Here is a 27,991-nt window from a genome sequence, read left to right on the forward strand (position 1 = left end):
AACACAACCTGTGAATGACAAGAGTATATAATGATTTACTAAGGGTCATTATGCCAATTCAGTGCTTTGCAAATTAACATCAATGGATAAAGGACTATAAATTGTTCTTGGAAAGACTGCCTTTGAACATCAGCCTTGACTATTAAGCTGAATTTTTCCAGGTAGCAGAAAAGCTCTTCTCCAGGTCTTTTAAAAAGGAAATCAGAAGGTAAGCTCTCTATGATTAAAGCTTTCTGGGCAAGAGATGGTTTACAGGGTAATAAAAACAACCACAAGTCTACTTGTTGTGGCATGAGCATTTGAGGGAAACATCTGACTTCTTCAGATGCACATAAGCATGCACATGGGGTGGGCTTGGTGTGCCCAAGCACACCCTAATATTTTTTTGGGGGGCAGCTTTGCTTTCCCCCCTCACCGCTCCCATCGGCAACGGTGCACACCGCTTTCCAGAAAATAAAGCAGCGGCAGCACCTCCAACTCCCCTGCCTGCCTGCTGGCTGACTTCCTTAGCAGGCTAGGACATGCTCACTGCATCACCAGTGCACTGCCTGTCTTTAAGAAGCTTCTCCCTCCACTCCTATCAAAGGCAAGGGCACGGGGCTCTTTTCAGAAAATAAAGTATGTGCAGTGACAGCAGCAGCGGCTGTCTTATTTTCTGGGAAGTGCCCTGTACCCTCACTGTGTCCGATGGGAGCTAGGGGGGAACTTCCCCCCGAAGATATTAGAGGGGCTCGTTTCCTTGTCCCCTTCCCATGATCCTCTCGCTCACGATGCAAGCATGTGGTGCCCGCTTTGAGTGGCTGGCTGGACCTTTCTTGGACACGTGCGTGGTGAGGGAGGGAGCCTCAGCCTCGTCTCCCCAACCCAGCCGGCTTGCTGCTGCTCCTTTTGGAGTGTGCCTGTCCAGGCAGTGCATGTGCTGCCAAAGCACCCGAGCAACGGCCCCTCTCTCCCCTGTCCAGCTTGCTCCTTTAAAAAACCCTTTGTTTTTATCTGCGAAGCTTCACAGCTAGAGGAGTCCCCCTCAATCATTTGGAGTCTTCAAAATCCAGGTTTCATTGATTTAATTTCAGCACCCAGACCTGCTGAGGCCCACCAGACCTGCTAAGGCCCTTAAGCCATTTTTCTCATGGCCTAAAGAGTGAGAATAAACTTCAGGGCTGCTGCAGAAAAGGATGTTGACAAGGTGCTTGGACAGGTCCACACAACCACATCTGTACTGGATCCTTGCCCCTCTTGGCTAATAAAAGCTAGCAGGGATGGAACAGCTGGCTGGGCCAAGGAACTGATTAATGCCTCTCTGCGAGAGGGAGTGGTCCCAGGCCGTCTGAAAGAGGTGGTGGTGAGAGCACTCCTGAAGAAAACTTCCTTGGACCCGGAAAATCTTAGTAACTACAGGCCGGTAGCAAATGTTCCATTCCTGGGCAAGGTCCTTGAGCAGATGGTTGCGGGCCAGCTCCAGGCACTCTTGGATGAGACTGATTATCTGGATCCATTTCGATCGGGTTTCAGGCCTGGTTTTGGCACGGAAACACCCTTGGTCACCCTGTGTGATGATCTCTGACGGGAGAAAGACAGGGGGAGTGTGACTCTGTTTGGCATTGGGGCAAGTGCCTGTTTTACCATGAGGCAACACACAACCCAGCAAGAGAAAAGAGGAGTTAAATTTTCTCCTCACAAAAAACCAAGCATGGGATGGCATTTGGAAAAGATTGACAATGTTTAAAAGCTTCATATCTACAGATTAAAAAAGAAAAAAATGGGGTAGGGGAGGAACGGGGCAGCCAGAGCAAGGGCAGAGGGCAGAGAGCCAGCTGCCCCATTCCTCCCCCTCCCTGGTGCTCAGCCCTATTCCTCCCCCCTCCCTGGTGCTTGGCCTGGCAGCGGTGGCCTCCGGCTGCCCATTCCTCTTTTCCCACCCCTTTTCCCCCCAAATTTATTTATTTATTTACAGTGTGGAGCCCAAGTTGGAGCTCCCTGTTCGCCCCCTTCCCTATCCAGCCCAGTCAATGATGACCAATCAGGGGCGCCATCGCCTACGCAACCAAAAAAATCAGGAAAAATGCCTGACTTTTTAAAGCAAAGTTTCTGGGGTTTGCCCCCGATGGCTTTGCAATGGCAGCTGCGTCATGTAGATGACCTGCCGCCACTCCAATCCACCCCGGGGCAAATCCTCCATCAAGACAAGTCCAAGGCAGAAGTGTGAAAATGAACAGCAATGTCCCTCTAAGCTTAGAAAGCCTTAATTCTCAGTAAGCCTGCACAAGTCTGCAGGTCTTCTTTTGCATTCCTCCCCCTCTCTTAAGCAATCGTTCAGTTGAGAGTTTCCTGCCCTTACACCCAGATGAGCACTGTTGACCTGGAAGCTGGTTGGGAAGAGCCCTGTGGTTCTGTGAGTGCATGGGAGAGGTTTTAAAAGTAAGAAAACTTGGTAGAAGTCTTGAGCTACCTCATCTTCTGAATAAGGTAGATGGAACTAGTACTGTGCATGGACCCCCCTACTTGCTTCGGATCCCAATTCAGGCCTTCCAAATCGAGCCTTAGTTTTTATTTGGAAAAAATAAATGCCTATAAATTTTTAAGAATGTTCAACATAGAAATATGAAATATGGTGAGCTTACAGATGCCCTGATGGTGGTCATGTGTGCCAAATTTCATACACATCTGTGGAGCAGTTTTCCTGTAATCAAACTCCTAAAAATGTGATTTTTCAGGCAAACCTGTCAAAGCAAGGTGCTATAACTTTCTCAGAGACAAATGTGCATTTCGGTGAGCTTACAGATGCCCTAATGGTGGTCATGTGTGCCGAATTTCAGACACATCTGTGAAGTGGAATTTATGTAATCCACTGCTAAAAATGTGATTTTTTTAAAGGAAACAAAGCAGCCACTCCAAAGCAAAGAGCAATTTGAGAAGGTTATCTAATCAACAATCAACATACACTGTTCCTTCCCTAATCTCTGCGTGCTTTTGAATCACAAATCTCCCCTACTTGAGACTTTTTGTGTTCTGAAGCTAACACACCCAGCCCTTCCCATTCAGATAAGAAACAGGGAAAGTAGGCTGGGAGCACATTACCTGGCTGGGAGCAATATGCCTCAGAAATTGAGTCAAACCAGCCCTGCAAGGTGGGACCAGGCAGGTAATATTGGAGAAGTGTGTAGGTACTCAGGCAGGTAGTTAAGCAGCAGGTAGCTATGTGGGCATGAGTAAGTGAGCCAAGGATTGTTTCAAGTCAAAGCTAGAAACACAAACCGCCCTTGTGAGGTGGGCACAGACAAGGAGAGGCAGAAGGTGGCTATGCTCATGAAGCACTGGGAGCAAGTATGCCATAGGTTTGTGGGGTTGACCCACCCAGCCCATCTACATCTCCCAGACACCAGGAGGGCAGAGAGGCAGGCTGGCCCAGAGAGGCTGGCAGAAAGCAAACAAACCGGCCCTGCAAGGCAAGCACAGTGGTTGGAAACATAGTCAGTGAGAGATGCTTTGGCATCCCCTTAATAGGAGGCTAGGAGGAAGATAGTTTCAGGGTCCGTCAGAGTTAACTTACTCAATGGTAAGCATAGATAATAATAATAATAATAATAATAATAATAATAATAATAATAATAATAATAATATCCTGAGTTCTGTCTTGGTGAGTCTCTCACTGTCTTCTACTGTGTGTGTGTGTGTGTGTGTGTGTGTGTGCTGTGTGTTATGCACAAGCAGTATACAATAAAGCATACTTTTATAAAATTCCATCAAAAAACAAGAGTTGAACTGATCCGCTTCAAACTTAGAATGGCTGAAGACCTACTGAAGACCTGCCATGATGCTAATATTCATGTCTGTATCTGTAATTTCATTTCTGTTTGGGGAAATTTGGTTACTTCTCAAGCTGCTAGACCCTGAAGAGGTTTGAGTTTGAACTTTTAAAAAATTCCTAAAAACCAGAGGATGAACTGGTATGCTTCAACCTTGGCATGCCTAAAGTCCTATTTAGAAGCTATCATGTCGCCAAGTTACATGTCTTTACCTTTAAAAATGACACATATTTTAAAACAATAATTTAAAAACTTCAAACTTCTAAAGAATCCTAAAAATCAGGGGTAGAACCAATGTGCTTCAACCTTGGCACACCTAAAGCCCTACTTAATTGCTACTATGGTGCCAAATTTCATGTCTTTACCTTTAAAAATGATGGAGATGAATGCATTTGTGTAAATTTCCATGTGTAGTCCTTGAAACAATCTCAGAATCGCCAAATCGGTCCAAATCGATTCAGACCAAGCCGATTCACTTCAGGTTGATTCAGACCTTATTTATTTGCTTTGCATTTGTTTTAGGGAAGTCCAAAACACCCCGATTCACTTTGGATTCGGGATTCAGATCCGAAGCGGTGCACAACCCTAAATGGAATCCCTGCCTCCCCACTCCCACTAGAATATTCTTTGACATTCTCCCCATCCCTGCAAAACAGGCAGAAAAAAGCCTCTTTCGCAAAGAGGGAAGAATTCCACAACGTAAAGGGGCAGGGGGATAATGATAATCCCTTTATTCAAATAAAGGGACAGCATCGTTATTAATTTTTGTGAATTGACGAGGGAGCTTCGGCTATTGAGCAGTATAAAAATACAATAAATAAATAAATAAGCCTCATTCTCACTTGGGTAAGATACCACCGGTGGACTAATGTTAAAGGATGTTCCTTAATTTTCCTAGATATTGATTGAAATAGTCCACTTGTCCACATTTTAGCTTTTATGGATTGTTCAAATTGCCATCCAAGATCCCTATCCCATGTTTGCTTTAATGCCACTGTAGAGCCATATTTGATTTCACTCAACGAGCTGTATATTTTAGAAACCAATCCTTTTGTTTTTGATTTAGTTTGAACCAAAACCTGCTCAAAATTTGTTCGTGGGTGTATTTTGTTCTTTAATGAAATATAATATTTGTTGCAAAGGTAGTTCTATCCTGTAACATTTCTTTAATTGGCTGACTGGATTTTGGACTCATGCCTACAGGCAAATCCCATAATCTATATTGATATGCTTGTTCCCAAATTACATATCTTTTAAAATTATCTCACTCATAAAAGAGTGGATGATGTGAAAATGGAATTATTGGGGAGCGAGGATTTGAATAAAGGGATTATCATTAATTATTAAACCTTTTGGTTTGAAATGTACACATTTAGGACATCAGTAGATAATTGATGCCAAATTTAAAGGTATTTATTCAACCGGTCTTTGAAGCTTAGAATGGCAGATCCTTTTTATTTGTGACTTACCTTAAGCCAAAGGGCCTTAGCCATGCTCCTGGAACAATATCATCTTTGCCTGCTTTGCCATTCTTTTTCTTTTTCTTCCCCTAACTGGCAATTTAGAAGCAGTAAGCACTGCTCTTGTTATCATCTTAAGGATGGGTTTTTCACAACATGTTTTAAATAACTGAATTCATTTTTATATTAATTTGTTGTGTCTTGTTATACTCTAATAGAACGACTTGTTGCCAATTTCTGTACTGTTGTGCCAGCAGTACTAGGAATGGAGCTATCAGACAAATACCTGTTTGAACACAAAGGATTCTCTTTTGTAAGAGATCTGGTTACAGCAGAATACATAGAAGCACTGGAAGATTTTGAAATCAGAGACAGTGATGTATTTCTTGTGACTTATCCAAAATCCGGTAAGTTTTTGAAGTATTTCCTAGCAAATGCCATACTTTCATCAGACTTAAATATTCATGAGTTCAAACTTAACACCCCACAACTGTACGGTAGCGGAGGTTTAGCTCAATTTTTTTTAATGGATTATCAGGCGGGTGTAATGAATAAGAGCTCCATCACACCTACTTTTTTATCCTGTTTTCATCTGCGGTTTCCACCTCCGTTTCCTTAGTGAGTCCAGCACTGGGCACTTTCATATCTGTGCATTGTTGTGCTCTTTCAGCTCCTGTATCTTTTCACCTGGAGCGCTACTATGCTGGTGAAATCTCCCTCCGCCTACATTCTCCTTTCCCTTGCTGCATATTTTTTGTTTTTTAAAAAATATTCCTTTATTTCTATGCAAATACAATATAGTACAGCAGCCTGAAATTGCTCAATTATGGCAAAACAGCACACTACACTTTCCCCATAGAGATCATATTAAACAAAATCTAAGGAAAAGAGGCCATTTGTAGGAAGCACAAAGGAGCACAAGGGCCCAGACTGTTGCTATCCTTTGGCTTGGGAAAGGTTTACAGGGGAGGAGGGACAAAGGTTTGTTTTGCTCATTTCAAAGGGTGGGCAGATGAACAATTATTGTAATTAATTTCTTTTGTAAAGGTGGTCAGGCTCACTCCTTTGCTCCAAGGTAACCAAAATGCTTACATCTGCATAATTTTAAAAGATCAAGAGCTCAAACTTGGCATGTTGACATCTCTTAAGGAAGGCTTTAGCCACTTCAAGTTTGAATCAGATCGCTTCCATTTCAAATGGAAATGAACAAAAATGCTTATATCTGCATAATTTTTAAAGATAAAGAAATCAATCTTGGCACAGTGACAGCTTTTAAGGAGGGCCTTGGCCACACCAAATTTGAGCAGATTGGTTCATCCCTTGAATTTTTGGGTTTTTTTTAATCCCCCCCTTAAACCATTTTCCTGATAGTCCACTAGTTTGCATTTGTAAAGGATCTATTTTCCTTTACTTTGATCATGTGAAGCTGTCCATCTCAAGTTTATAAAATAGAGATCTGCTGGTTCCCTTACTCATGAGTAAATCCCATCGATTTCAACTGCATTTACATCCAAGTCATACTAAAATCCCATGCATGCTTATCTGAGTAAACCCCATTGAACAGAGAGAGACTTAGGCCACAGCTAGACCTAAGGTTTATCCTGGGATCATCCTGGGTTCACCCCTGCCTGAGCACTGGATCCCCTGTGTGTCACCTAGATGTACAGGTTTGACCCCTGGATGATCCAGGGATAAACCTTAGGTCTAGCTATGGTCTTACTCTCAGTAAACAGAAGTAAGACCTCAGAAGTAAGCACAAGGTTGCAGGTTGGCTGCACTTCTTCCAGTTTTCTGTTTTAGACTTTTAAAAAGCTACTAGTGTTTAGATATAGAAAGCGATATCTGAGGCTAAGATGAAGTACAGGCAGTTAAAACTGTGAAACACTGTAATCAGGACTCAGCACATCAAAATACCAAAATCACCTTTCAATCTAAAAAAAGAAAAGAAAAAGAACACCTTCATTTTTTAAAATATTCTTCCTGATGTTCCAGAGATCCAAAAACAAATGCATTGGAAAACAGGAAACAAGATAGGAAACAAAACCAAAACCTCACATTTTCTTTTTCTCTCCTTTTCTGAAATGGGCTTTTATTAACGTATAAAACTTTATACAATATATCATTATAAAACACAATAATTATGCACATGCAATTATATTAGTTACTCAGCAAAAGCACCCAGCATAATACCACATATAAACTTTTAGGAACAGGTTTAGTGTCAAATAGATTAAATATCTTATAACATCACACAAAACATATAAGAATAAGTTAAATATCAAATAGACTAAATGCATTAAAAATGCATAAGATCAAATTTCACATAACTTCCAAACCTCACAGGCATTCATTTCCATGTACAAATAGTGCACACATTTTCTAAAACATATTAACTATGCAGATTCAAATCAATATTTATTCATATTTTATGTAAACTACAGAGTCTGCATAATATTGATTGTTTCCATTTAGAAAATGCAATCTTATGAAATGAATGTTGTAGTAAGGGCTGTACTTATCATTTACATATTTTCTTCCCACTGATGAAGGCTAATCAGGTCAAAACACATTGGAGTTATGGATATTAGATATTAATATAGCCTTATTTTTGGAAACCAATATAGTTACTATATATGCATAAAACTGTTGGACTGCTAATTCATTGTTTTAAAATAACATTTTAATTTTTGTGTGATATATTGGCTATTGTATTTGAATTCACAATATTATATTTATTCGTATTTTGCTTCAGTATTTTGAGTATAGGTAAGGACAGAACCATTATTGTTAGTTGTTACTGTTTCAGAACACCCACTTACCTCACTTGGATTTGATGAAAAGCAGAGATGGATCTGTAATGAGTACATTGACTGCTGGATGCAAGAGCACCCACAAACTACTTAACCGAGTCTTTAATGTATGTGCTAGGCCCGCAAGAACAGGTTGAACATCTGCTAGCCAGGCAAAGAAAACACCCATAAGTGTACCTTGTATGGACTAAGGCCATAGTTAGACCTAAGGTTTATCCCTGGATCGTCCAGGGGCCAAACCTGTTCATCTAGGTGACACATAGGGGATCCAGTGCTCAGGCAGAGGTGAACCCTGGATGATCCCAGGATAAATCTTAGGTCTAGCTGTGGACTGAGTTTCAGTTTATTGGCCCTCATTCAGCATTACTGCTGCATCCAGGCAAGGATTCGGAATGTCCACTGCCTCACCTGGATTTGATGGAAAGGAGAGATAGAGCTGTACTAAGAACATGGATTGCACTGGATGAATTAAATCAGGTTGCTCCTATTCACAGGCACTATTTGGACTCAGCAGATTCTGAGCTTGATTTATCATGAAGGTCATCGAGATGGAACTGAAAACATAGACTTAATAGACAGAGTTCCGTGGCTGGAGTACAATATAAACCACATGGATTACGTCAACCGTGCATCGCCTCGTCTGTTCGCCACACACCTGCCCTACTATTTAGTGCCAAAGGGGTTACGAAGTGGAAGAACCAAGGTTGGAGCTGCCACTCTTTATGATTTCATTGAATTTATTTTGTCTTGTTCTAAGTTCACATGTCAAGTTCCACAGACAATACTGAGATTTCAGGAAACAGAAAACCAGGAAACTAGGATCTAGCAAGTTGGAATGGGTGGGCATGACTCAAAGAGTGTGAGTTACACAGGACTACGATCATAACCCGATAAAGGGGTAGGGGTAGTTTGGTTCAAAAACAATCTACAGGAGCCAAGAATGAAAGAAAATTGAGATATGAAAGCAATCTAGCAGAGAGCTTTGGTAGCAAAAAAAAAAAAAAGGGGGGGGAGATGATCTGAGTCAACTTAGGAAGAACAATGCAAGAAAGCTCAACACAAAAGAAGAAATTAGATTTCATTTTCCATAGTAAACATATATGTTGCAAATGTTCATTTGGAAAGAGGACCTAAGGAATATGAAGCAGTTCTTTAATAGAATAATCAGTCTACTAAATAACTCATAATATGTACCTCTCTTCATCAATTGGTTCTAAATGTCATTCAGACTTGTAAATTAGCAATAATTACAATACCAAATGACATCTGCAATTCTAAGCAGCACATTTAAAAGTGATCATAAACTAACAACAACAACAACGTTATCAATAGTACAAGATTAGAGAGAACAATCTCATTGTTTTAGCTCAATGAAAACCTTGACTAATCAATATTAATACTATTTTTCCTGCAGGTTATTTATGTGGCCAGAAACCCAAAGGATGTTTGTGTTTCCTTATATTATTTTTCCAAATTTTCTGTCAAATTGGAAGAAATTGAAGACTTCAACTCCTTCATGGAAAGGTTTTTGGCTGGCAAATGTAATAATTGCTTACTAGAAATCACATTTGCTCTATATCTTTTCCCCACCTTGGCAGCAATAAGTGGTAAAATGGTTTCTCCATGCCACCACCAGGTTCTGCTGGCTAATATGGACAGTTTCTGATCCATTTTTTAACAACTATCAAATAACTCACCAATTCCAAATACATTATAAGACAATGATGTACCTAACCACAATTTCTTTATAAGCAATCCCCTGGGAGAAAATTATAGGGCAGGATCTACACTACTGCTTTGAAACAGTTTAAAACAGTAGTGACAACTGCTGGGGCCCATGACACACTCCATCTACAGTTTTCAAACCGTTTTTAAAGTGGCATATCCTGCTTGGTGTACATCTGGCCCTAAATAGCATTGAAACTCCAGTGGAATGGATGACAGTGGGGGAAAGCCAGGATCTTTTTAAAAAAAGTGCACAGTGGCTCCCATCTAGCAGACCTTCTCTTTCCTGAGAAGGGGTAGTGGAAACAAGAAGTGGGGAATTTACTAGTAGGTGTGTCACGGGCATCAATTTGGAGCTTGAGGTTCAGCAAGTTCTCACTGGCTTGCCCCCGCCCCTCCCGGGATGCCAGTCCGCCGACCCCTGAACTTGCCCAACTGTCCCCACTGCTCTGTATCCGTAAATAGGCCAATTTACACAACATTCTAGGTGAATAGGAGCGGGTGGTGCTGGAGGTTTGGTGAGCATTGCACGGCATGGATGGAGAGAGATTGGCCACCCCTACTTCCTAGACAAGAAAAGAGCCCTTGGTTTTATTTAACAGGGAGGGAGAAAGGATGGCAGAAGCAAGAGGAACTACTCCAGTAGGTATATAAGTCAAAGTAAGTCTCTAAGCAAAAGAAATGGGGGACTTACTAGCAGAGATGTCACTGGTATCAGTTTGGGGCTTGAGGCGTGGTGATTTCTCACTGGCTCCCCCCCCCCCCCCCCGACGTTGGTCTGTGGATTCCCATGCTTGCCTGACTCTGTCCCTCCTGTTCCACTAAGCTGCTATTTTCTGCAAAATAGTGGCTCATCCTTTTTAATCTAAAGGGCCCTTTTGCACAAATGGCTTCCATAAACAGGTCCATTTATACAACATTATGGATAAATACAGATGATGGGGGGGAACCTGGAGGGTCAGTTGAGCACAGTACGCCATGAGCAGGGGTGAAATTGGCCATTCCTACTTACTATAAGTGGTGGATGGGCAGACCCTTGGTTTCATTTCACAGGGAAGGAGAAAGGAGGGCAGAAACAAGTGGTATACAATTCCAAGTAACTCTCCAAGCAATAGAATTGGAGTATATGGAGGCCAATAAAGAAGCCTGACTAAGGTGACTCTTCAGAGCCTGTCTGACCTGTCTCTGGCTACCCAGTCCCAGGGTGCTGGCCTAGGCGGCACGCTCTGTCACACATCTTGATAATGGATTTACTGCTGTGTGAGAACAGTAGGCAGTGGCTGTTCTGTCCTCCACTGTCTTCCTCAGAGAGAAACCCTCAGTTCCCAAATAGGTTAGTAACTGGTTGTACACATGGGAATATTTTACTCAGATGTTTCTAATATATTTGATACATTATTTATTTTATATGTATTGTAACTCTACAGTAGCTGTAGCAGCCTGGCTACTCAAAGGCCAGCTAAAGAAAGAAATAGGGGAGAAAAATAACATGCTGAGGCTGGGAGGGAAGGAAAAATAGAAAGCCAAAGGGGGTCCAGCTTTATTAAGTTGGCTCATCGGTCAAGTTACCATGGTTTTATGTCATATTGGAGATGGTGGGGAAAAGCAAGGCTGGGTGGAGCTTAAACATCAGGAATTTGTGGCTGAGGCAACATCGGAACTGGAAGTGTGCCATGCACAGCCTTGCAACTAACTACACCAGGTGTCATTTCTATCTGCTCTAATATTTATGCCAGACTAATTTCTCTCCTATCAGTGGTAGCTAGTTCATGGCTGGACCACATAGAAGGCTGGTCTGCTCACAGGGATGACTTCAATATTTTGTTCCTTACCTATGAAGAAATGAAGAAGGTAAGTCATAACAGAGTCATTCAGTCTGATAGTATAAACAGCCATTAAAACCCATCTAATGTTTCTGTGGCTTTTTCAACTTTGGCCGTCAGACGGCTTTACACAATAGAGTAAGGAAGCAATATGCAGAGTTGAGTCCTGGCAGAAGAAGATTCTGTCCCTCCCTTGCCCGAGTGCCTAAATAAAAGAAAACAGTCAACTACTCACTTTTCAGTAATTTAAATTTAAACTAGGGCTGTGCTGAAAATGTCTTCCACTTTTTTTTTTACTAGTCCTATTTAATTGGAAAGAAAAGTGTGTGTGTGTGTGTGTGTGTGTGTGTGTGTGTGTGTGTATATATATATATATATATATATATATATATATATGAAATTTTGGATAAATGACCATGGGTTGGGTTAAGAATTCTTAACCTTACCTTCCTAACGTAGCAGCTGAGGGAGTATGCATTAGTGTCCTTTCTCTCTTTGTATTATCCTGAGGTAAATCCTCCCACAGGCCTTTTCTGATCCGGAAGATGTCTAAACATCAGCTTTGCCCCGGAGTGGCTCCGAATCCACGCTGCAACGGATATATGATGCCGCCGCCAATTCGGAGCCACCGTGGGGCAAAGAGCTAAAGATGCACAGCAGAAAAGTGGGTGACTTACCCTGCCTGAGGAAGGTCAGTGCTTGTCTTCCGCCATCTGTCCTCATGCCCAGGGCATTCCTGGGCAGAAAGTGACCTTCCATTAGTCATGGGAAGCTGCGGGAGGGGGAGGGGCAGGCCTGGTGAAACTAATGGCTGCTGCAAAGCCAGCATTCGACATCGCCCTCCTCCTGCGATACCATGGGGTTTGGCAGCGGAGAGGTGCCAATTTGGTGCTGTGGAAATAGCCCCCATTAACCACAGGAGCCCTGGGAAGCTGCAAAACAAAGAAGATATGTATAATAGAAAACACACACAGCACCCTCAGCCACCTTGCAATGAACGGTTGTTGTTCTCCGCCTCGATCAAAATGGAGAGGCGGGTGAGAAATCATATTATTATTATTATTATTATTATTATTATTATTATTATTATTATTATTTACATTTATATACCACCCCATAGCTGAAGCTCTCTGGATGGTTTACAAAAGTTAAAAACAGTGAACTCTGGGCTGCTTCTCCTTCCACAACAGAGTGCCATTTTTTGCATATAGCAAAAATGGGTTGTTTATAAAAGTGGAACCAGTGAGCAGTTGGGGCATTTCTAGGTTCTTAAAAGACCCAACTGGCCCATAACACAAATTTGGATGTACTTACATCCAAGTTGAAGTGGGGGGTGTCAGTCACACCTTGTGTGTGTGTGCATAGATACACACAGTACATATCTTAGCAGTGTGCACTGACCTCCCCTCCTCACTTCAACTCAGACCGTAATTCAGTGGTTTGGAAAACAGCCCACTTCTGCTCGAGTCATTGCACTTCAACTCAGTACCAAACCTGAGTCAATGTTTGGAAAACTCAGTTTTTATGCTTCCTGTAGACAATCATGTATTTTTTAAAAACATAAACTTATTTCTCTTGGTCAAAAATGGATGGTAATTGTCAGCATATTAGCCCGGGAGGCATTACAGCTGCCCCACTGTCAGGAAGAAATGTTGCTGGGTATTTTCTAAAATATCATTCCAGGCAAGCTCCCAGCAGTGGGCATGTAAGAGCAGAAAAAGTAGAGGGACGGAGAAAAAACAATGTGCAGACTGTAGGAGGAAAGGTGGCAGTCTGCCCTCTAGTTTAAAAGGCTGGTGCATCCGCACAACATCCCCTATTTGGCAGGATCTACACTACTGTTGGGACACGCTCCATATACAGTTTTCAAACTGTTTTCAAAGTGTCATATCCTGAATATTCTATTGAAGAATGGTATAAAGAAGTATGGGATATAGCTATTAATGATAAATTGACAAGTAATATTAAATGGAGAAGAGGTATAGCTAAATCAAATGATTTTGAAGGAATTTGGAAACAGTTCCTAATATTTGTGTTTTCTAAAGGAAGTGGGAAACCACCAGCAGAAGAAAGTATGAGATTCTGGAATCAGGAATGAGATCCCGAGGTGGGGGGTTTGATGGCAAATCCGGGAGAGGGAGGGGAAATCCGGATTTTTTTCCAAAGAGCAGCTCTAATGGGAATTTACAAAAATGCTTATAACTCTGTCATTTTTTAAGATAAAGACAGGAAACTTGGCACAATGGTAGATCTTAGGAAGGGCTTTTGTTGTTGTTGTTCATTCGTTCAGTCATTTCCGACTCTTCGTGACTTCATGGACCAGCCCACGCCAGAGCTTTCTGTCGGCTGTTGTCACCCCTAGCTCCCCCAAGGTCAAGTCTGTCACCTCCAGAATATCATCCATCCATCTTGCCCTTGGTCGGCCCCTCTTCCTTTTGCCTTCCACTTTCCCTAGCATCAGCCTCTTCTCCAGGGTATCCTGTCTTCTCATTATGTGGCCAAAGTACTTCAGTTTTGCCTTTAATACCATTCCCTCAAGTGAGCAGTCTGGCTTTATTTCCTGGAGTATGGACTGGTTTGATCTTCTTGCAGTCCAAGGCACTCTCAGAATTTTCCTCCAACACCACAGTTCAAAAGCATCTATCTTCCTTCGCTCAGCTTTCCTTATGGTCCAGCTCTGGCAGCCATAGGTTACTACGGGGAATACCATTGCTTTAACTATGCGGACCTTTGTTGTCAGTGTGGTGTCTCTGCTCTTAACTATTTTATCAAGATTTGTCATTGCTCTCCTCCCAAGAAGTAAACGTCTTCTGATTTCCTGGCTGCAGTCAGCGTCTGCAGTAATCAATGCGCCCAGAAATACAAAGTCTGTCACTGCCTCCACGTTTTCTCCCTCTATTTGCCAGTTATCAATCAAGCTGGTTGCCATAATCTTGGTTTTTTTGAGGTTTAACTGCAACCCAGCTTTTGCACTTTCTTCTTTCACCTTTGTCATAAGGCTCCTCAGCTCCTCCTCGCTTTCAGCCATCAAAGTGGTGTCATCTGCATATCTGAGATTGTTAATGTTTCTTCCTGCGATTTTAACTCCAGCCTTGGATTCGTCAAGCCCAGCACGTCGCATGATGTGTTCTGCATACAAGTTGAATAGGTAAGGTGAGAGTATACAGCCCTGCTGTACTCCTTTCCCAATCTTTCTTTTTTTAATAAATTTTTATTTTTCCAATACTTAAACATACAACCATTACAATTAAAAAAACAACAACATTACTACATAAATGTTGAGTACATTAATATCATATATTCTCACTTTAACTATTTAACAGAATCATACCTAACGTAAAAGTGCACCCCCCACCTCAGGATCTTACTCCTGTTTCCAAAATCTCATAGTTTCTTCTGCTGGTGGTTTCCCACTTCCCTTAGAAAACACAAATATTAGGAACTGTTTCCAGATTCCTTCAAAATCATTCGTTTTTGCTATACCTCTTCTCACATTAATATTACATGTCAATTTATCATTAATAGCTATATCCCATACTTCTTTATACCATTCTTCAATACAATAATCACCTTGAATCTTCCAGTTCCTAGCTACAATCAACCTTGCTGCAGTCAGCAAATTCGTTATCAGTTCCTTAATTTCTTTTTTACATTTTAAATCTTCAAATATTTATTTATTTATTTATTTATTTATTTATTTATTACATTTTTATACCGCCCAATAGCCGAAGCTCTCTGGGCGGTTCACAAAAATTAAAACCACAATAAAACAACCAACAGGTTAAAACACAATTACGAAATACAGTATAAAAAGCACAACCAGGATAAAACCACACAGCAAAGTTGATATAAGATTAAAATACAGAGTTAAAACAGTAAAATTTAAATTTAAGTTAAAATTAAGTGTTAAAATACTGAGTGAATAAAAAGGTCTTCAGCTGGCGACGAAAGCAGTACAGTGTAGGCGCCAGGCGGACCTCTCTGGGGAGCTCATTCCACAACCGGGGTGCCACAGCGGAGAAAGCCCTCCTCCTAGTAGCCACCTGCCTCACTTCCTTTGGCAGGGGCTCACGGAGAAGGGCCCCTGTAGATGATCTTAAGGTCCAGGTAGGTACATATGGGAGGAGGCGTTCCTTCAGATAACCTGGGCCCAAACAGTTTAGGGCTTTAAATGTCAATACCAGCACTTTGAATCGGGCCCGGACCTGGACTGGCAGCCAATGAAGCTGGAAAAGGACTGGCATAATGAGATTTCGCCGGCCAGTCCCTGTTAATAACCTTGCTGCCCTATTTTGTACCAGCTGAAGCTTCCGGACCGTTTTCAAAGGCAGCCCCACGTATAACGCATTGCAGTAATCCAAGCGAGAGGTTATCAGAGCATGGATAACTGTAGCTAGGCTATCTCTGTCCAGATAAGGGCGTAGTTGGTATATCAACCTAAGCTGATAAAAGGTGCTCTTTGCCACTGAGTTCACCTGTGCCTCAAGTGACAGTTCTGAATCCAAGAGCACCCCCAAACTACGGACCCGATCCTTTAGGGAGAGTGCAACCCCGTCCAGGACAGGGCAAACATCACCTCGCCGGACAGAAGAACCACCCGCTAACAGTACTTCCGTCTTGTCTGGATTGAGTCTCAGTTTGTTAGCCCTCATCCAGTCCATTACCATGCCCAGGCACGGTGACAGTAATGCAACTCTTGGTGTTTGTTCTATCCTCATTCCCACAATTTCTTCAATCTCCAAAAACACCATCTTCCACAATTTTTGTACATATTTGCATTCCCACCACATATGTAAATACGATCCTTTCCCCCCACATCCTCTCCAGCAATTTGCTGAGTGCTGGTTATTTATCTTATTTAATCTAACCAGGGTTAGGTACCACCTCCATATAATTTTGTAATAATTCTCTTTTATTCTCACTGACATATTTCTCAACGCTCTTTGTCTCCATATTCCATCCCAACTCTGTTGTCCTATTTGTACATTCAAATCTGTCTCCCAAACCATTTTTCCTGAGCTATCTACCGTCCCTTTCTCCAACAATATTTTATATATTTCACTCATTAACCCTTTTGTCGCTATTCTTTTTCCTTATCATTTTCTTTTTTTACTATTAATTCCTCAAACTTCGACAATTCTCTACAGTCTCCGTTTTCTCTTACCCAACTTTTAGTCCACTGTTCTAATTGCCAATAATTTAACCAAGTTAATTTTTTTATCTTTTAGAACCTCTTCCAACTTCTCTCTTGTATTCATCCCTCTTAACCAATCCCTTAATTTCATTTTATTAAAATCTATTAAACTTTGCTTAATCTACTCTTTAAATCCTCCGGGAAATTCTTTAACATTATTACCGGTGATAAAGGGGAGCTGCTAAAAAGCAACTCCTTTTTATATTTACTCCAAATTTCCCAATGGAATTTCAAAAGCGGATTACCTATATTTTCAGCCCATTTTTTACCTCCTTCCCTAAAAAATACATTTTCCAAATTCATCTCTATGTTACTTGTAAATTTATCTTCCATCCAATCTAAATCTCCTACTCCTATAATTGCTTCTACAATATGTCTTAACCTATTAGCTACATAATATAAGTTAATATTTGGGAGACCCAATCTTCCCTTTTTTTGGCTCAAATAACATTTATTCTTATTTATCCTCGCTTTCTTATCCCCATTACAATCATTATTTATAATATTCTGCCAACTTTTTAGCTCTAATTCTGATATTTTTATTGGTAGCATCCTAAAAACAAAATTAATCTTTGCTAAAATCTTCATTTTTACTAATGCTATTCTTCCAAACCATGATAAGTTCAATCTTTTATATTTTTCCATTTTTACTAAAATCTCTTTTTTCAAACTATTTAGGTTCTCCTTCTCTAAATTCTCTAAATTTTTTGTAATTCTAATTCCTAAATATTTAATCTGTTCTTTAACTCTCATTTCTGTTCCTTTTCCTTCCCAATCCTTCTCTTCCTTTTTAGTATAATTAAACAACATCAACTCTGATTTTGACCAATTTATTCTTAACCCAGTAATTTCCTCAAACTCTCTCAATTGCTGTTTAACTCTTTCCATCTTTCTTCTTGGATTTTTAATAGTTAACAGAGTATCATGCGCAAACATATTCAGTTTTATTTTTTTAATACCACCTATCCCTTCTATCTCCCCGTCATCTCTTATAGCATTTGCCAATAATTCCATAACCATTACAAACAGGACTGGCGAGAGTGGGCATCCTTGTCTTGACCCTCTGGTCAGTCATATCTTATCCGTAACTCCATCATTCACTACCACTACGGCTGTATTTTGAGAATATAGCTGTTCTATTATAGCTTTAAATCTATTTCCAAATCCCATTTTATTTAAAACCATCTTTAAAGCTTGCCAGCTCACACAATCGAAAGCCTTAAAACTATCCAGCGCTAAAATTCCTGCATTAGTCTTTGACTTTTTTATCACCTGCATCACATTCAAAGCTCTTCCAACTAGATTATGCATTTGTCTGCCTGCTACAAATCCACATTGATCTTCACTTATATATTTAGCTATAAATTTATTTAGTCATTATGCCAAAATAGTTGAATTTTTTTTAGCATCCTGATTTATTAATGAAATAAGTCTATATGAATCTGGGTCAGTCAAATCCTTATCTGGCTTTGGAATTAAAATTATCAACGAATGTTCCCATGATTCTGGGATCCTCTCTCCATCCAATATAGCATTATATAACTTTAATAATTTTGGTACTAAAAACGTTTTTAAAACTTTATAATATTCTGATCCTAAACCATCTACCCCCGGTGATTTACCCACTTTCAAATTCTCTATAACCTCTTCAATTTCATTTTGAGATATGGTCTTTTCCATTAACTCTTTATGATCTGTTTCCAATTCCCTCTTTATATACTTTCCTATATAATCTTCCATCTTCTTTTTTTGAGAATCCTTCTCCTTATATAATTCTTGATAAAATTCTTGAAATTTTTTTATTTTACCTTTCATAATATGACAATAATTCCCTTGTTTGTCTTTCACTACTCCTATCCCATTCTTAGCTTTTTCCTTTTGTGTGAGTCTGGCAATCAATCTAGAATTCTTGTTACTATTTTCAAAATACTCTCTTTTCATATAAATTAAATTTTTCTGAACTTCCTCCAAATTTATATTTTCTAATTCTTTTTTCTTTGCTTGTAATTCTACTAGTTTATGCTTTTTTAAATTGCCAATAATCTTTCTCCAAATTCCTAATCTCTTCCTCCAACTTTTCCTGTGCTGCAACCTGTTGCCTCCTTAAATTACACATTTCTCTAATGCAAATCCCTCTTGTTACAGCCTTCATGGTATCCCAAACAACTGCTCTTGCCATTCCTCCCTTTTCATTAATCTCCCAAGTTTCTGACAATTCCCTTTGCATTTTTTCCACCACTTTATTATATTTAAATATCTTTGTATTCAATCTCCACCTATATGCTTCTCTATAATCCTTTCTAACTGTAAAATCTAAACTTAGCAATGCATGATCTGTTACTTTAATTACCCCCAATTCCATTTTACAAACCTTAGTTGCGAACTCTTTTGAAACAAAAATATGATCTATCCTAGAATATGTATAATGTACTGGAGAATAGTATGTAAAGCCAGATTGTACCCCATTAAGTAAACGCCATCCGTCAACAAAATCTTTTTCTTTTATCAAATTATTCAATATAGTAATATTATTCCTCTTTTCAGCATTAGTGGGGGTTGACCTATCCAATCTATTGTCCATTACCATATTAAAAGCTCCAGCTAAAATAACATATCCTTCTTTAAATTCTTCTATTTCCCTAAATAATTCTTTATAAAATACTCTTTGTCTCTCATTTGGGGCATAAACATTAACCAATGTATACGCTTTACCTTCAATTTGACCTTTTATCATAAGATATCTACCATTGCCATCCTTTTTTACATTATCCATAATAAATCCACTTCTCTTTGAAATCAAAATGGCCACTCCATTTTTTTTTCGAAGTCCCCAGTGACTTTTCATAATAGACTGACCATTTCATACGTATTTTGTTTTGGCCCTCCTTTACTTGATGTGTTTCTTGCAGGAAAATCATATCAGAACCTTCTCTATTTAACATTTGTTCAATCATCCTTAATTGAAACATGAGCTGCTCCTTTTTGTAGTAATTGCCGAATTTCATCAAAATATCTCTTGGGGAAGATCTGGACCGGCTTACTCCCACTCTATGAATTCTTTCCACTTCTTTATCCTTAATTATCAAATCTGGTATCAGCTCTTTAAACCAAGCCAGTATTATTACTCTCAAATCTTCAGCTGGTTGCTCTAAAAAGTGTTTAATTTGGATCGACGATCTTCTACTCTGGCCTTGAAGCTGAATCAATCTTTTTTCATGCTCTTCAAAGTCTGTCTTATGTTTCTCTTTCAGCTGATCCATTTCCTTCCCCAGAGAATTTACTTCTATTTTAAGCAATTTAATATCTTTATCATTCTGAGCTACCATGTTAAGTAGGCCATCAAATCTCTTATCCATCTTTTCAGTTAGTTTGTCAATTTTCTCCAGCACTGCCGTATTATTAAGAATCATAAGCTCTTTCATCTCGTCCGCTTCTGTTGGCTTTTTGCCAGTTTTCGACGCCATTTTAATATTTATGCTATCTTCCTGAGCCTGTTCTGGTTCCGAATCTGACAATTTATGGAGTCTGGCGGAATGATTTGAAGGGTGCGCACAAAACCTCTGTCAGACAGGTATATATTCTTTTTTTTTATTTCTGCTTCTTTGGATTCGACATTCACCTATAAATCACGTTTCCGGGCAAGAATCAGCTAGCTCTTAAAGCTCTTTAAATCTCTTCACAAAGTTCCCTCCTGCACTCCAGCTGTCAGTTTTATTACTTTAATGAGTCTCTCTGATAATTTCGCTGATAGCTGTTGGCAGGAGATGCTAATTTATGTGTTTTCAGCCCATCGCTTCCCGGCAGATTGTTAGTGCATCACAATGCAATCACATCGTCCGAAAACAAACTCCACACAGTCTCCATCAGCCGCATTTTTTAACTGCTGCCAACAATGTGTTTAACACCACCATTCATTATAATTTCTTGCCCGCTTGTTTAATATGATAGAATTTAATGGCTTCCAAACTGGGAGCCTAAATTATGACCTACCGACTCATGGGTTGCCAGGCTCCGCCCCCCTCCTTTCCCAATCTTAAACCAGTCCGTTGTTCTGTGGTCTGTTCTTACCGTTGCTACTTGTTCGTTATACAGATTCCTCAGGAGGCAGACAAGATGACTTGGTATCCCCATATCACCAAGAACTTGCCACAGTTTGTTATGATCCACACAGTCAAAGGCTTTAGAATAGTCAATAAAACAGAAATAGATGTTTTTCTGGAACTCCCTGGCTTTCTCCATTATCCAGCGGATATTGGCAATTTGGTCTCTAGTTCCTCTGCCTTTTCTAAATCCAGCTTGTACATCTGGCAATTCTCGCTCCATGAATTGCTGGAGTCTACCTTGCAGGATCTTGAGCATTACCTTGCTGGCATGTGAAATAAGTGCCACTGTACGATAGTTGGAACATTCTTTAGTGTTTCCCTTTTTTGGTATGGGATGTAAGTCGATTTTTTCCAGTCTGATGGCCATTCTTGTGTTTTCCAAATTTGCTGGCATATGGCATGCATCACCTTGACAGCATCATCTTGCAATATTTTAAACAGTTCAGCTGGGATACCGTCGTCTCCTGCTGCCTTGTTATTAGCAATGCTTCTTAAGGCCCATTCAACCTCACTCTTCAGGATGTCTGGCTCTAACTCACTGACCACACCATCTGAGCTATCCCCGATATTATTATCTTTCCTATACAGATCTTCCGTATATTCTTGCCACCTTTTCTTGATCTCTTCTGTTTCTGTTAGGTCCTTGCCATCTTTGTTTTTGATCATACCCATTTTTGCCTGGAATTTACCTCCGATGTTTCTAATTTTCTGGAAGAGGTCTCTTGTCCTTCCTATTCTGTTGTCTTCTTCCACTTCCGCACATTGCTTGTTTAAAAATAATTCCTAATCTCTTCTGGCTAACCTCTGGAATTTTGCATTTAATTGGGCATATCCCCCTATCACTGTTGCCTTTTGCTTTCCTTCTTTCTTGGGCTACTTCCAGTGTCTCAGCAGACAGCCATCTTGCCTTCTTGGTTTTCTTTTTCTTTGGGATGTTTTTTGTTGCCACCTCTTGGACAATGTTGCGAACTTCTGTCCATAGTTCTTCCGGGACCCTATCTACTAAATCTAGTCCCTTAAATCTATTCTTCACTTCCACTGCATATTCATTAGGAATATTAGTGAGCTCATATCTAACTGATCTGTGGGTCTTTCCTATTCTCTTTAGTTTGATTCTAAATTGTGCAATAAGAAGTTCGTGATCTGAACTACAGTCAGCTCCAGGTCTTGTTTTTACTGTCTGTATAGATGTCCACCACCTTTGGCTGCAAAGGATGTAGTCAATCTGATTTTGGTGTTGGCCATCTGGTGAAGTCCATGTATAAAGCCGTCTTTTTGGTTGTTGGAAGAGAGTGTTTGTTATGCACAGTGAGTTGTCTCCTGGCAGAATTCTATCAGCCTATGTCCCGCTTCATTTTGTTCTCCTAGTCCATGCTTACCTGTAATTCCAGATGTCATTTGACTGCCCACCTTAGCGTTCCAGTCTCCTGTAACGAAAATAACATCTCTTTTTGGTGTGTTATCCAGTAGGTGCTGTAGATCCTCATAGAACTGATCAATTTCTGCTTCTTCAGCATCTGTGGTTGGGGCATATATTTGGATCACTGCGATGTTAAATGGCTTACCCTGAATTCGAATTGAGATCATTCTATCATTTTTTGGATTGTAGCCACTTTATTATTAATTATGAAGGCTACTCCATTTCTTCTGTGATCCTCTTGTCTACAGTAGTAGATATGGTGGTGATCTGATGTGAAGTGGCCCATTCCAGTCCATTTCAGTTCACTTACACCCAGTATATCTATATTTAATCTTGACATCTCACCAATAACCACATCCAATTTGCCCTGGCTCATAGATCTTACATTCCAGGTTCCTATGGTGTGTTGATCTTTAGAACATCGGATTCGTCGTTCACCACCAGCTTTAGTCATACCAAATTTGAAACAGATCCGTTCATCCATTGATTTTTTAATGAATTTTTTAAAAATTGAGGTTTTAAAATTATTATTTTTTAAATTGTCAATTTTAAAGATAAAGAGATGAAGCTTTGCACCATGAAAGGATTTAGCTAGAGCTTTAGCCACACCAAATTTGAAACAGATCCATTCATCCATTGATTTTTTTAGGAATTTTTTAAAAATTGAGGTTTTAAAATTATTATTTTTAAAATTGTCATTTTTAAAGATAAAGAGCTGAAAGTTGGCACCATGATAGCTTTTAGGTAGAGCTTTAGCCATACCACATTTGAAACAGATCTCAGGCCAGTAGCAAACCCTGTTAACAACAACAGCAGCTTGCAATGAGTGAAGATACAGTCAGAAAAGATATTTGAGGGAAGGGGAGAATGAAACACACAGAGTATAGCAAAAGCTTGAAAGTACAGCAAAACCTACAATAGTAGGAGTGAGTGAAGTTAATTTCAGATACATTGAATCTCTCACTTGTTCTTTATTTCAGTGATTTTAACATTAAGATGTTATGTAGAACATATTTGTCTTAAATGTATGCAGTAAAATCAGACGTGACCAAGGCTATGTTCGGGTGGGCACGCCCCCTTGGTACTGGACACGCCCCCTCAGGGGCCGACCATGTTGTCCTCCTTTTTGGTTTCCAAAATATGGTCACCCTATCATATCCTGCTTGATGTAGATCTGGCCTTGGTGTCCTAAGAGAGCAAGTCCTAAGGCAAGGCTAGTGAGCTCAGCGTGAAGAAGCAGACTGGTATTAAGGCAAATGCTAGTACTTGGGGCACAGCTGAGAAGATCCGGACCCATGCCCAGGTAGGCCCTTCCCTAAAACGGGATTTCATTATGGGCAAACCACATAATTTTTTCTGACTATGCAGTAAGTTCCAAGTTATGCAAACTGTACTGTCTGTAAGTTTTTATCTATTCTCTACTGACAATTTGGCACAAGCACCAAAGTCCCTGCAGATCTCTCTGCTTTTCTGCCAATACTAACCTGGAACTATGCAGAGATTTGTTTTTCAAACAACTTGTGTCATTTTGGGGCCTGCCCAAATTACCTTGACTGGGACCAATAAGTCTCTCCCGCAAGATGGTACTGCCAAGATTGAGAACGGTGTGTGCAAATTTCTTATTACACATTTCTTCTTATCCTGCCTGTTCTATGATTTTTAGTTACTGGACTGTTGTGGTTCTCAATTAGCCTGATGTGAAAACTATGTCCAATTTCAGGATCTCAAAAGCGCCATCTTAAAAATATGCAACTTCCTAGGAAAGAGGCTGACTGACAAAGTGGTTGATGCTATTGTGGATAAGGCTTCAATGGCTAATATGAGAGTGGATCGGAGAACAAATTATAAGCAAATGTCTCCAGAATTACTAGATTTCAGTAAAGGAAGCTTTCTTCGCAAAGGTAAGTTGGTGGCAAATCAAACTCAGTGTAAAATGAGTTTGTAAAATGTCCCACAGCTTCCCCTGGAGTCTCTTCTGACACAGTTTAGGCATTGTACACAGCTGTTTTTATTTTCCCAGGATATGGAACTTTCAGTACTTTCCTGCTGTCTTATGCTGCTTTCTGAGCTCTCTTCACTTTACTGTTTCCTTAAGCACTTTCATTCCATTTTATTGTTCTGTCTGGTAAAAAATCTATTACATAACCCTTTCAAATTAATGCGTAATGCTCAGTAGTCAGACAGCCATAGCCACTCTTCCATTCCAGCATTGTTATGAAAACGTTGGCTGGCTAACATAAGCACAGCACTTGTGCTACCATTAGCAGGGACAAAAAGGCATAGTTTGGTGTTCTGTGTATTTTGTGTATGGAGCTCTCCTAACACTGAGGAGTAGGAAAGGTGTAGTTGCTGCAGAGCACCAGAAAGTATCACATTTCTATCAGATGTTCTTATTTATAAAGATGCACAATGACTATGGCAGACTATGCAAGTCCACACGCAGTGGTAGTGCAAAGACAGTATCTGTTCCCTAGAGCAAAGAATACGGCTTTGGAACCCGCCCACCCCAAATATGGGTAATGGCAGACTTTAATCAGGACCCTTTTTGACCTTATCTTATTAGTGGAGAAGGAAATCCACTGCTCACAGTATCGCTATTTTTCACACAAAAACTTTCTTTCAGTTACCAACCTTGAACGCCAAGTCTTTCTCTTAGCATTCCATTCCCCTCATACCCAAAGCAGAGCAGGGACAGAGTGTGGTCTATTTTTTTTCCCTTTAACTTTTGTCAGGTGCAACAGATTCGATGAGAAGATGCAGGTAGCTATTGCCCCCTCCATAATTTTACAATTTAAAGAAATACCAGATGATCTGCCTACACTGTGCTTGGCAGTCTGACTGCAGAGTGCTTTGAAAATCTAGGTGAAATGCACTTGGGAATGAATCTACATCATCAGATAAAATCTTTCCGAAGCATTTGCAGCTCTGACTTTTTTTAAAATGCAAAATTATTGGAGAACACGCTGACTTCGTCTAAACATAAGTAAACCCTACCAAAAATTATAGTTTTTCATAATTCCTGCTCTAAAAGTCCCTGGAATTCCCTCCAGCACCGGCACCACTATAATATGATGGAGAAGGCCCAGAAAATGTGGGGATAAAGAAGTACCCAGCCCTACCTTAAACTACAGAAACTAATGTTAGGGATCCATTTGTGGATCCTTATGTTCTCTTTCTCTCTGAGCTTTCACACCGGCGATTTATTGCACTCTTGCCATGCTTGGTATGTGTTTTTGCAGCGCAGTACTCACGTGATCTCATCCCTGTCCTATGTTCATTTTGCCTTTCCCCCTCCCTTTTCCATCTTATTTTGGAGCAGGGAAAGTCTGGTTTATTTCCTCCACGTAGGATTAAAGCACCCTTCCCCCCATGTATTGTCATCCTCACATTTTTTCTTTTGCCGGGCGCATGTGCTTTGAACGTGTGCTGGCTGATGAAAGAGGAGGGTGTGAGGGCTCTCCTCTTCCAGCACAGTGTCAAACGAATTGAGCCAGTCGAATGGGCTTTTGCTGCTCCACCCCACCCTCACCTGCAGAAACAGTGCCCAGCCGATTGAACGTTGAATCAGTAAAACACTAGACAACAAAGCCAGTGTGTGTGTGGGGGGGGGTGAGGCTCCCACATTTGACAAGAACCAATGAAGTGGAGGGGGAAGGAGAAAGGGCAGGGCGGGCGCAATAACAGAAGAGCAAACAAGTGAAAAGAGAGTTCCCCAGTATAACTTCAATCATGAAAGGGACCAGCACTTGCCGAGCTAAAGAAAGAGAGGTCCAAATCGCAGGTGCATATCGGGAGGGGGAAAAGGTGTGATGGAGCTCTTTGTTTCCTGTACCAGGTATTATTGGAGACTGGAAAAACCTGATGACTGTCGCACAGAGTGAAAGATTTGACTGCGTGTTTAAGGAAAGGATGGAAAAGCTGCCCTTCAAGTTCTGCTGGGACAACAAGGATGACTTATAAGTCCATAGCCAGCTTGAAAGAAGAAAATAATTTACAATTGTTTGAAATGTAAGATAAGACACCTAGTTCTGTTGGGACATCAGTGACAAATTATGAATCCACTTCCATCTTAAATGAAGAAAATAGTAGTGCACAAATTTCATCCAGACCTGTTTGTAACAGAGATGACAAAACACCTACTTAGAGCAATCTTTGTACAACACTTCAGCCTAATTCTGAAATACGCAGAACATGTTTATTCACTAGCTTGGTATCCTCCCCTTTCTCCAAGGACATCTGAGCAGCATTCTCCTCACAGCAATAGCAACTTTCCACCTGGAGCAAGCTGAAACTTTGGAGGGGGGATTATGATTGGAAACATAGATCAAGGGAAATGTTTTGGGTTTTTTTAAAATCCTTTCCATGTGGGCCGCAGTCCCATTCTAGATTGAGGGCTTCCACAGCTATTATTTTAAATACACACATAAACATGAAAATATATTTAATGTAACATGTAATTTGGCTTTAAGAGGACAAGCTAGTTAAAATATTCTTGAAGCTTATGTATATTCTGAACTGTTGATAATCAACTGTATGGTACCTGGATTTTAGATGGTAGAAAACAGGCTACTTCATCATTCAAGCACAAAGGCAGATGATCTCACTTAGATTGTGATTCTTGAGAATGGGTATATCACAAGAAGTCTATGCTTTCACTTGTGAAATGTTGAAAAATGACACTAAAATTAATAAAATTGCCTCTACTTTGTAGATGGGGCTTGGAAGCAGAGACAAATGCTCTTGGGAGTTTGTGGCTCAGATAAACTCTGAACCAGAGAGTGCACATTTTACACACATTCACATTTTCAGCTCATATTTATCTTTATCATACTTCATAATAGTGCAATTACAGGGAGACGGTCCATGTCGAAATTCTTGTATCATAAGGTGTGAAAGCTTTGAGTGCTTAGACATCTTACAAAAAATTGTCCAAAACTGTCATAGCCTTGTGAGCAAATGCTGGGGCATTTAGGGGATTGCAGCCACTCAAAACGTCATTCTGGGGCCAATAATTACACAAGACATGTAGACAAAAACAGCAGCAGCAGCATCTGTTGGAAGAGTAGTCTATGGACTTACACATTGTTGGGGCTTACCCCGCTTTCTAACGCATCCCAAAAGGGGTAATGGGGAATATTAATGACATCAGAAGGTGCATGATGATATGAATCTTAAAATATCCAATCTGATTGCTTGACCCAGGGCCAAACCCAAAGCAGACCATTTAATACAAGCAGAGCTATAATAATTTCCACTCTGCTGCATACTTGGACCATGCATAGTTGGCTACAGATATGTAGGGGTACCTTTGTTTGTGAGGCTTACTATGGAAAGGAATCTGCACAATCCTCAGCAGCCCTCAGTAAAGAAGCCCTGGAATCACCTAGCAACAAGATGGCTGAAAGGTGATTTCATTAACAGGTGCCAGCTGAACATTTTGTATGTTGTAATAAATGGACAGGTGAAGCCATCAGAACGTCTCCGACTTGGTATTGCAGTGAAAAGAATTACTGGCAATAGGAATGTCCTTCACATCCTTAAATATCTTGGGTACAGTAACAGCTGCTGTGCTGAAGAAACTAGCTATACACTAAAGACACATTATTTGAAGCAAATTTGTACACCTCATGTTTCCCCTAAAATAAATACA

General features: G+C 40.3%; 1 protein-coding gene across 2 annotated transcripts; it reads left to right on the forward strand.

Annotated features, from left to right (window-relative positions):
• Nucleotides 1–27,327, forward strand: LOC134397791 (amine sulfotransferase-like). 2 transcript variants are annotated; one of them, XM_063124752.1, is made up of 7 exons: nt 1–208; nt 5,485–5,673; nt 8,571–8,779; nt 9,491–9,617; nt 11,558–11,652; nt 24,062–24,242; nt 26,177–27,327. In XM_063124752.1, exons 2-7 carry the CDS (start codon nt 5,532–5,534, stop codon nt 26,299–26,301), a joined length of 879 nt encoding a protein of 292 aa, XP_062980822.1. In that variant the 5' UTR covers nt 1–208; nt 5,485–5,531; the 3' UTR covers nt 26,302–27,327. The 2 variants fall into 2 exon arrangements, with proteins under 2 accessions (XP_062980822.1, XP_062980823.1); XM_063124753.1 differs by lacking the exon at nt 1–208 and adding an exon at nt 3,091–3,556.
• The last annotated feature ends 664 nt before the right edge of the window (nt 27,328–27,991 follow it).

The sequence above is a fragment of the Elgaria multicarinata genome, chromosome 4, assembly GCF_023053635.1.
Source record: "Elgaria multicarinata webbii isolate HBS135686 ecotype San Diego chromosome 4, rElgMul1.1.pri, whole genome shotgun sequence".
Taxonomy (NCBI): domain Eukaryota; kingdom Metazoa; phylum Chordata; class Lepidosauria; order Squamata; family Anguidae; genus Elgaria; species Elgaria multicarinata.